Source organism: Erinaceus europaeus, chromosome 13, assembly GCF_950295315.1.
Source record: "Erinaceus europaeus chromosome 13, mEriEur2.1, whole genome shotgun sequence".
NCBI classification, from domain to species: domain Eukaryota; kingdom Metazoa; phylum Chordata; class Mammalia; order Eulipotyphla; family Erinaceidae; genus Erinaceus; species Erinaceus europaeus.
In genome coordinates, this window is record NC_080174.1 from 65,805,342 (window position 1) to 65,815,886 (window position 10,545).

The following is a 10,545-nucleotide window of genomic DNA, read 5'->3' on the forward strand; positions in this document are numbered from 1 at the left end:
CTGGCTTATGGCGGTGTGAGGGATTGAACCTCGGACTTGAGAGCCTCAGTTATGAATGTCTCTTTTGCATAACCATTATGCTATACCCCCATCCGCTTGACCTGTTTCTTAAGACTCCTAAACAAAAGCAGCCTCTGTCTCTGGCAAAAAAAAAAAAAAAAAAAAAGGAGGGGTTATTTCTATTTTTTATTTTATATTTTTTAAAGGAGGGCCTAGTATCAGAGGGAGACCTGGAACTGCTATGATTTCTGATCCATTCTGGGCGTGTCTGGACTTGGTGTCTAATAAACCTGTGATTGGTGACTGAACCATTTTTTGTGGCGCCAGGGCCAGGAGGCAAATTGAGAGGGAGGAAGTACAGCTTCAGCTCCTTGGTTCTGGGCAAAGTCAAGCTGGACATTGGATCTGTTTACTGGTGGGGATGGTGCTGAGGGGGAGGCATTTTCCTGTTTGACTCCCCAGCCTCGCCAGCCTCAGACTGACAAGAAGGCATTGTTGACTCCGGTGAGATCACAGAGGTGGTAGCAAGGCCCCGCCCACTTCCCATAGCCCTGACTCACTCCTCCATGTAACCTTGGGGGCTGGCTGCCAGGGATCCTGGGAACTCAGGGATGGCATCTCCTAGGCTCCCCCAGGAACCATCAGGACATGAGGGCCGCAGACCTCTCCTTTCCTCCTCCTATTCTTGGTTGCCCTAAAGATCAGATCTGAAAGGATGCAGGCCCATGGTACCTGCCATACAAACCAGAGGCTGGGTGTGTGGGGTGAGTGAGGGGCCTGGGGGGTGTGCAGAGATGCACAGCCCAGAAGTGAAGACCAGCCAAGGCAGAGGACAGGATTGGGGAACCCCAGCTCTGACACTCATCTTGCCCCTCACTTCTCTCTGTCCCAAAAAAGGAACATTTGGTCCAGACTAGGAACCTTTGATAAGGGTTCACAAAGTCCCTTAAATAGATGCAAAGGCTATTTTTCTCATGTTTTTATTTGACAGGACAGAGAGAAATTGAGAAGGGAGGGGAAGATAGGGAAAGGGAGACACTTGCAGCACTGCTTCACCACTTGTGAAACCTACCCCCAGGAGGTGGGGAGCAGGGGCTTAAGCCAGGGTCCTTGCAGGGGGTAAGTGCATTCAACCAAGTGCACCACTTCCCAGCCCCCTACAGAGGCTGTTTTTCTGAAAGAGAGTGTATCAAAAGCCTAAGAGCCTCTGCTCAGATTCCTGTGGTCCAGCAGTTTGAGAGCCCTCCTGGGCTCACTCCTTTGGGTTCAGAGCAGGCAGAGAAGCAGCAGTGGGGGCCACAGCTGGTCCTCAGAGTCTGTTAAGGCCTCTTCTCCAAAGGCCACCTGGAAAGGCTCTGTGTGGTGATGGAGGGACACCTGTAGTGTGCAGACAGCCTTGAGAACACCTGGGCCATGGTCGGTCTCAGCCTGCCTTCTGTGGGACACTGGCTTAGCCCTGACTCCTCTTTCCTGTCTCAGGCCTTGGGCAGGTGGCAGGCCCCTTCCTACTGGCCTCTGGCCTCCCTCTCTGGCCCTGCCCAGACCCTGCCAACCTGTGAACCCCCCAGGAGCCTTGGAGCCTCCTGAGTTCCCAGAAGAGTCTAGGGCTCTGGGAGAAGCAGCCAGCCGTAAGAGATCCAGGAATCTCTTCCAGAGACCCCGTCCAGGAAGAGGAGTCCCTCATGGAGTCCCCAGACACACAGTTCCTGAAGGAGCTCCCTCTGCCTCTGCCTGAGGAGTCAGGCCCCCAGGAAGCTCCCAGCCTGCACATCCTCTATGTGGGCCACCTGAACCCCCAGTTCTCAGCGCCTGTGCTCACCTGCCTGCTGAGAGACACCCTGGAGCGGCTGGAGCTGCCGGTGTCTCGGGAACACATCGAGGTGGTACGGCGGCCACGCAGGGCCTATGCGCTGGTGCAGGTGGCCACCCACAAGGACACCCTGGCCTCCCTGCCCTCACGGCTGCACTCTGTCATGGAGGAGCACCAGATCCTCAATGAGCTGGTGGCTCGAGGGAAGGAGCTGGTGTTGGGTGAGAGCCGGGGGCCTTTGGACCGCAGAGAGGTGAGTGCAGCAGCTTTCTCTGTGAGGGGCCCGGCAGAGGGACAGCCAGTATCAGTGCCACTACCTTCCCCTGAGATAGACACAGGCTCTGGCCATCTACCCTCAGCCTGGCAGTGTGTGAAAAATGCCAAGATGTAGGCGACCCCCTTTTGTGTATCATTCTCAGCCTCCTCAGCCAGCCCAAACCTTGGATCTATCCCACTTTCTCCTGGGACCGCTTCATTCACTCAGTTGACACCAGTGCCTGCCCTGTGCCAGTCACGACAGCAGGGGGTACAGGCTCTGCCCTGACCCCAGGGAGTCTAGAGCAGAGCCAGACACAACCAGCCACTAAACTGCAAAGTGGCTGTCTGGAGGTTCAAGAGAAGGCTAGGGCTGAGGAGGTGAGCCAGGCACTCAGGAAAGGCCTTTCCAAGTGGAAGGATAGAACTTCCCAATGACAGGTGACAGCCTGGAAGGTGGGCTAATGGGTAGAACAGTGGACTCTCAAGCATGAAGTCCTGATTTAATCCCCAGTATCTCATGTGTCAGAGTAATGCTCAGTTTCGTTCCCCCCCCCCATTAATAAAAATCCTATAAATAAGCAAACAAAAAAAAAATAGGGTAGTACAGGAGAGTGCTGTGTTTGCAGAAGGGCAAGCCATCTGATGTCTCTCAAGCTCACACTGAAGACTGTCAAGGCACAGAGGAGGGAAGCTGGGTCAGAGAGCTGGGTCACCACAGCCTGTGAGCCCAAGGACCAGGGACTGAAGGCTTAGAGACTGAGGGCGCAGTTCACCTCAAAGATTTCTGTGGTGTTTAAACCGTTGCAGAACCAAACAGCTCTGTGGCTTACTTTCAAGACCTGTGAGCCCGATTTCATATTTATGTGATATTTTCTCATGCTTCTCTTCTCTGTACCCCCTGTGACCACATCTAGCCCACACAGAACTCCTAGATCTGGAAGCTATTTCATGGCCACAAGGGAGCCAAAGAGGACTTTAGGGAGGAAGAACAATGTGGCCTGCACCCTGATTTTTTTTTTCTTCTAACCAGGGTTATCACAGGGGGTTGGGTGTTGGCACAGTGAATCCACTGCTCCCAGTGGCTTTTTTTTTTTTTCTTTTTTAGTAGCACAGAAAGACACATTCAGACTTACTTCACCACTCATGAAGCATCTCCCCTGCAGGTGGCGAATGAGAGCTCTGAACCTGGGTGCTTGTGCAGAGTAACATGTGTGCCACTGCCCCCTGCACCCCACTCTTGACACTTCTGTTCTAGCAGGAGGAGGACAGCGGTCTGAGTCCCCATGCCAGCCCCACCCCAAGTCACAGCCCCCACCAGGACCTGAACCTCCTGTCAACCAGGCATACTTCGATGAGATGGAGCTCAAAGGGCTGCCCCAGGGGCACACGCTCAGACAGTGCCATCATGTACCAGGAGATCCAGGGCCAAGAGCGGCTCTTCCAGGGCGCCTTCCTGGGCAGCGAGACGCGCAACGTGGAGTTCAAGCGGGGTGGTGGCGAGTACCTGGCCCTGACCTTCAAGCACCACGTACGGCGCTATGTGTGCGCCTTCCTCAACAGCGAGGGCGGCAGCCTGTTTGTGGGTGTGGAGGACAGTGGTATGGTGCTGGGCACCCGCTGCAGCCGCCGGGACGAAGACCGAGTGCGCCTGCTGGTGGACTCCATCCTGCAAGGCTTCAAGCCGCAGGTCTTCCCCAACGCCTACACTCTCACCTTCATCCCCGTGGTCAGCCTCACCAGGGCCAGCACGTCCCTCAGGGTGAGCTGCAGAACAGGGAGGGCCTGGTACCTGTTTGTCACCTGGCATCTACAAATGATGTCCCATGCATGAGCAGTACTGGAGTGGAGTGGGGGTGAGACTGGGGAAAGGAACGACTGGAGAGAGGCTGGGTGGGCAGGGAGGGAAGCCAGCAGGCCCCAGAGTTGCTGTTGCCTTTGTCAAGGTGATCCGCCTGAGTGTGAATGTACCCCAGGCCCAGGCCATGCCGTGGCTCTATGAAACAGACCAGGGGGAGGTCTTCCTGCGGAGAGATGGGAGCATCCAGGGACCGCTGTCGGTTCATGCCATCCAGGAATGGTGCAGGCAGGTAAGTGCTGAGGCTGCAGAGGGCGGTGTGTGGGCCAAACAAGCATGGGCAGTCTCAGCCACTTGTTTTCGAGGTCTGGATGCTCTGAATGTTAGCAGACTTGGATCACCCGAGAAAGGGACAGATGTGACAACCTCTGGTTATTCTAAGAGTTGCATAGCACACACAGACCCCCAACAAACACACACACACACACTCGCCCATCTAAGAGGATGTCAGCATTGTTGAGTGTAACTTCTTCCTGAACTCCAGCAAAGGCCAGAGCCCTAATGTGCAGGCTTCTGTGGGTTAGGGCCACAGAGAGCGGGCCTGTCAGGTATTGAAACAACTGCAGGGGGTAGGGGAGACTGCATAATGGCTATGCAAAAAGACTTTCATACTTGGGACTCTAAAGTCCTGGGTTCAATCCCCTACAACACAATAGGCCAGAGCTGAGCAATACTCTGATTTAAAAAAGAAGAAGAAGGGGAGTCTGGCGGTAGCACAGCGGGTTAATCGCATGTGGAGCAAAGCACAAGGACCGGCAAAAGGTCCCCGGTTTGAGACCCCAGCTCCCCACCTGCAGGGGAGTCGCTTTACAGGCGGTGAAGCGGGTCTGCAGGTGTCTTTCTCTCCACCTCTCTGTCTTCCCTTCCTCTCTCCATTTCCCTCTTTCCTATCCAACAGTGACAACATCAATAACAATAACTACAATAACAATGAAAAACAACAGGGGTAACAAAAGGGGAAATAAATAAAAATATTAAAAATATTTTTAAAAATAAAGGAGGGGAAAAAAGGATGGAAGGAAAAGGAAAGAAGAGGGCAGAGGAGACAGCATAATGCTTATGTTAAGAGACTTATGCCTAAAGCTCCAAAGTCCCAGGTTCAGTGCTTCCTAGTCCCCCCACCCTCACACCACCATAAGCCAGAGCTGAGTAGTGCTCTGGTAAAAAAGAAGGAAGGAAGGGGTTAAGTGCAGGGGGCTCAGAGCCAAGCACCAGCACCAGCGTGAGGATCCCATTTCCAGCCCCTGGCTCCCCACCTGCAGGGGAGTCACTTCACCAGCGGTGAAGCGGGTCTGCAGGTGTCTTTCTCTCCCCCTCTCTGTCTTCCCCTCCTCTCTCCATTTCTCTCTGTCCTATCCAATAACAACAACATCAATAGCAAAAAACTATAAAACTATAAAAACAAGAGCAACAAAAAGGAAATAAATAAATATTAAAAAAAAAAAAAAAAGACGACAAGGAAAGACGGAGGGAGAGAAAGAGAATGAAAGAATGGACCACACTGCACATGAAAGAATGGACCACACTGCACATTGTGTCTCACTGCTGCCTGCTAGGGTAGCAAGGGCAGTGGAATACTGAAAGCCGCAGAGCCCTCAGGACTGCGCTGCATTTGGGCAAGGCCTTGTAAGAGGGGCAGTGAGTGTGACACACAGTCCCAAGAACTTTTTTGGAGGGAAGCAGCTGGCAGGAAAGCCAAGTAGAGCCAGGGGCTGAAGGCCTGCCCCTGGGGTCTGGGTTGCTGACAGGAGCCTTAGGGCAGACAGCTTCTTTCAAGTCCCATGGCTTGGTCAGAGACGGCAGTGACCAAGAGACCTGGCTTCTACTTAGAAGTGCTGGTATGACAGGCCTGGTGGTGTTGCGCCTGATAGAGTGCACCTGGTAGCATGTGCAAGGCCCAGGTTCAAGCCCCTTATTCCCACCCGCAGGGAGAAAGCTTCCTAAGTGGTGAAGCAGGGCTACAGTTCTCTCTCCGCCCCCTTCCACTCAATTTCTCTGTCTCTATCCAATACATAAAGAAGAGGGAAAAAAAAAAAAAAAAAGGAAAGGAAAGCAAAAGGAAAAGAATGTTGGCCAGTACCCTGAGCAGGCACCTCTGGTCCCATGCCCCCCCATCAGTTCCACCGTAGGCAGGAGGTACATGGGCTTGAGAAAACATCCTTTCTAGACATTCACTTCTACGATGTCCCCTCAGAAGTGGATGGCGGAGCTGAGCAAGCTGGAGGAGAAGGTAAAAGCACTGACGGTGGAGAAAGAGCAGCTCCAGCAGCAGTTGCAGCGGCCTGGGCCCCACTCGTGCACCTGCTGTGTCCTGTAAGGACCCGGCCAGGGCAGAGTTCCTTCAGGGGTTTCCTGTGTGAGTAGAGGTCCTCCCAATAAAAGCCATCTGGGCTGCTCAGAGGTGATGGGCGCAGTGTCCTCTACTTAAACCGTTCATGCTACCTAGCCCCCACAGCCTCAACTGGGTGTGTCCCCACTTTGTGGAGCTGAGAAAGTGCTCTTAGCACCACCCTCAAGGAACCTTACTTCAGAAAGAACTTGTAGGAACTTAACCAGAGCTATGCTAGGGTTGAGTTCAAAAGACTGTCCCTCTCCCTAAAACATTTTCCCAGGCCCAGGTTTATGGCAAAGCCAGAAAGTAATGGGTTGGCTGCAGGTGGCAAAGCACTTCTAGCAACTGGCCACAGTGCTGGCAGGCCTCCCAGAAGCCCCCACTGACTCGATGCAATTTGCTGGTCAAAGCTCTTTAATAAATCATAGGTGCCTAGGGCAAGAATGGCTATTTCTAGATTTCTGATTAGCTGGTTGGAGGCAGCTAGGTCAAGAGGGCCACACCCCTCCGTCCAGGAGGCCGAGCCAGCCCTAGGTGCCTACAATGAGTTGTGGGACCAGGAACCCAGTCCAATTCTTCCTCAGTGGACATTTCTAGGTACTGTGGGGGTGGGGGACTGCTTGCTATACCTTTCCAGTTTCTTCATCTACCAGAGTGTAACAATAGATGCTTTGATATCATCAATGTTTTGGGGGCACTTTGACTCAGCAAGCTGATACCAAATCTCTCTAGCAATACAGTTAAGGATCTGACTTCCATTCCTTCCAGTCCCTTAAGGATTCCCATCAGAACCATTCCCCCAGCCATCTTTGCTCAAAGAACTATTTTACACAACCAACATCTAATGTCATACTTGGACTTTTAAATCTATAAGGGCTCCCCATTTCAAGACCAAAGCCCACTGGTCTACACAATTCTCCAGAACTTGGGCCAGCTGACAGCTCCTCCTCCAAGCCCAGGCTCATGCACTGCAGCTGTGAGAACTCACTGCTTTTGCTCTGACAACTTCCTGCCAGAAGCTCTCCTCCCCTGGAAAGCTGCTTGAGTCCTCTTTCTAGTCCTCTCCACCTAGTGGTGAAAATTTTTTACCTCTCTTTTAAGCTAACTCCACACTCCAGCACTTCCATCTTTTTAACCCAGAGCACCTGTCAGTGGCCTCTAATTTATACTGACTGCTCCCTACTAGAACACGTGCTCCAGGGCACAGGGGCTCGGTCCTTTCACTAAACGCACACTTAGAACATTGCTGGGATGTGATAGGTGCCCAAGAATTATTTGATGGATCAAGGGAATCAATATAAGATACAGGTAGGGGGTTGGGCAGTAGTGCAGTGGGTTAAGCACACATGGCGCAAAGCACAATGAGCAGCTTAAGGATCCTGGTTTGAGCCCCCGGCTCCCCACCTGCAGGGGAGTCACTTCACATGTGGTGAAGCAGGTCTGCAGGTGCCTGTCTTCCCCCTGTCTTCCCCTCCTCTCTCCATTTCTTTGTCTCTGTCCTATCCAACAACTACAGCATCAATAACAGCAACAATAATAACTACAACAATAAAAATAAAACAAGGGCAACAAAAGGGAAAATAAAAGACACAGGTAGAGGAGTTAACGTGATGCTTATGCAAAAGACCTTAATTCCTGAGGCAATGAAGTCCCAGCTTCAATCCCCACACCATCATAAGCCAGAGCTGAGCAGTACTCTGGTCTATCTTTCTCTCTGTATCTATCATTTAAAAAATAAAATACACTTTTGAATAATTGTTTTAAAGATTATTTATTTATTTATTAATCAGAAACATAGGAGAAAGAGCCAGACATTACTCTGGTACATGTGCTGCTGGGGTTTGAACTCAGGACCTCATGCTTGAGAGTTCGATGCTTTATTCACTGCACCACCTCCCAGACCACTTAAAGAATATTTTAATGAGAGAGATAAAGATACAGAGGGAGAGACAACTGAGCACTGCTAAAATCTGGCTTGTGGTGGTGCTGGGGATTGAACCTGGGGACCTTGGAGCCTGAGGTATGAATGTCTTTTACATAACTATTATGCTGTCTCCCCAAGCCTATAGAGTCTAAGTATTTGCTGAATGAGCCACTAGAAAGATATTGTCAAACAGGAATCTTATGGGACTTGGAGAGATACTGAACACACTTCAGCTGACCCTCTCCCTCCTTGTCCAAGGACACAGTGTAGACAGAAGCTTTGGAACCACAAGCCTCTCTATTTACCAGCCAGACATTCCTGGATTTCCCATGAATTTAACAGGATACAATTCCTACCCTGGTTTTATATATACTATTGGGAGGACCAAATGTGATTATGGGGGTTATCTCAGGTCAGATGACAGTTCCTCCCCTCACCACTGAGCTATCCCAGGGCCACTCGGGAAGTGCCACTCCATCCGACAGGAGCCATTTCTGAGCACCAACACAAGCTGGGGCACCATGGCAGATGCTCTCCTGTGTCTCAGAAATGCTTCCATGGGTTAACAGCTGGCTTCTACAAAAGGCACAGTCAAGTCTGCCGTAGTCCAGCTGCTCCAACACTAACAAGAAGGTTCTTGCTGGATCTGGGTTGAATGAATGGCCTGAGGAGGGACTTTTGCCATGTGTTCTCCTGACATGGAGACATCTCTAGCACTGCTAAGTGGATGCTGGGCATAAAAGCCTATGCAGTCTCAACTTCAGCCTTCGTCCCTGCCACAGCCGTGCTGGCAGGACTTTGCAAACCCAGGGAAGCCACTTGCAGTTCCTTTCCTGGAAAGGTTATGCAAGTGGTCAGCCCAATCCCCACTGCTCTGAAGAACACTGCTGTCACTAACATCTTAGCCTGTGGTTTGGAAGGTTTATAAAAATGACTGAAATTGGGGCCGGGTAGTGGTGCACCTGATTGAGCAATGTGCAAGGACCTGTGTTCGAGCCCTCTGTTCCCACTTGCAGGGGGGAAACTGCGAGTGGTGAAAGAGGTCTTCAATTTTCTCTCCTCCTTCCCTCTCAATTTCTGTCTGTCCAATAAATAGATCCACCCAGTAACATTCAAAGAACCACATTGTAAGTAAAGACACTATTTCAGTCCATACAAAAGCAGCTGCATCACTCTTGCAAAGAAGACAGAACACCAGCTTCTGAGTCTCAGGGTAGTGGTGAATAGGATAAAAGGTAACCTACTTTGCTGATCTCTGTTGGTAGGGTAGTCCAAATGGTGACATTTTTTTCTCGACAATCCTTAAAATAAATTTTAATGAGTATCCCAGTCTGAATTTCTTTTATTTGTAAATTTTAATTTTATTAGTGATTTAATATTGATTTACAAAAGTACATGTCAACAGGGGTATAATTCCATACCATTCCCATCATCAGAGTTCTGAATCCCGTCCCTCTATCGCGATCCACTGCAGTCAGTCCTAAGGTTGCAGACATGGGCTGACCATCATCTCTACATTTGTTCTTAATTGTCCCTTTCTTCCTGGTCCAGTCTTCGCTACCCTCCAAGCTACACATAATCCTTTTACTACATCTAAATGTCCCTTTTCCTCCTCTCTGGGTCCCAATAGAGCCAGAGTGATTCAGAGCCCTCTTACCCTCTTACTCCTATCACTTCTCCCCCACGGAAATATGGATCAAAATAGTTTTTTGGGTACAGAATGTAAAGGAGTTCTGGCTTCTGTAGTTGCTTCTCTACTGGACATGGAGCCCCTGAGCTTTTCTGTGACTTTTTCAATTAGACTTCACAAGAGGCAGAAGTGAAATTGTGCTCACCAGCCAGGAGGGGGCAGAAGGGAGAACTCAGTACTGCTAATTTCACTCTGGAGAAACCACTCCTGACCTTGAATTGCTGATTTAGAGTCAGATAGCTAAAGCAGGAAGTTGGGTGGGCACAATGCAGTCTCACTGGCTTATGCACAGTGGTTTATCTCCTGCTTCCTTGCCCACATTATGCAAAAGCCGGAGACACCACCTCCATAAATTATAAATCTAACCCCAACATCATGGAGCTTTGCAAAGCTTCTTTGACTCTTCATAAGCCAAAAATTTCAATTTTAAGCCTTTTTGAAAAACTCTATTTCCCCTGAGCCTTAAGTCTGATATGCAGGTGGATCCAAGTTACTGTCTGGGGAGATGATGTCCTAGAAAAAGGACCAGAAAGCTGGATCAGGGAAGAGTAGCTCCCAAATATGAGAAAGGTGTATAAATATTGTTGACTGGAAACCCCATCAATTTTTTTTTTTGGGTCCATATCAGTCTATACAGTTATCTTTGTGAGGATGATGTCCCTAAGATGAATTTCAC

The 10,545-nt window shown here is 50.3% G+C and overlaps 1 protein-coding gene across 4 annotated transcripts; it reads left to right on the top strand.

Moving 5' to 3' along the window:
* On the top strand, positions 1 to 6,323 carry SLFNL1 (schlafen like 1). 4 transcript variants are annotated; one of them, XM_060206107.1, is made up of 5 exons: positions 1 to 764; positions 1,480 to 2,063; positions 3,324 to 3,827; positions 4,012 to 4,155; positions 6,118 to 6,323. In XM_060206107.1, exons 2-5 carry the CDS (start codon positions 1,683 to 1,685, stop codon positions 6,238 to 6,240), a joined length of 1,152 nt encoding a protein of 383 aa, XP_060062090.1. In that variant the 5' UTR covers positions 1 to 764; positions 1,480 to 1,682; the 3' UTR covers positions 6,241 to 6,323. The 4 variants fall into 4 exon arrangements, with proteins under 4 accessions (XP_060062090.1, XP_060062093.1, XP_060062092.1 ...); XM_060206110.1 differs by having other exon boundaries at positions 4,042 to 4,155; XM_060206109.1 differs by having other exon boundaries at positions 3,327 to 3,827.
* The last annotated feature ends 4,222 nt before the right edge of the window (positions 6,324 to 10,545 follow it).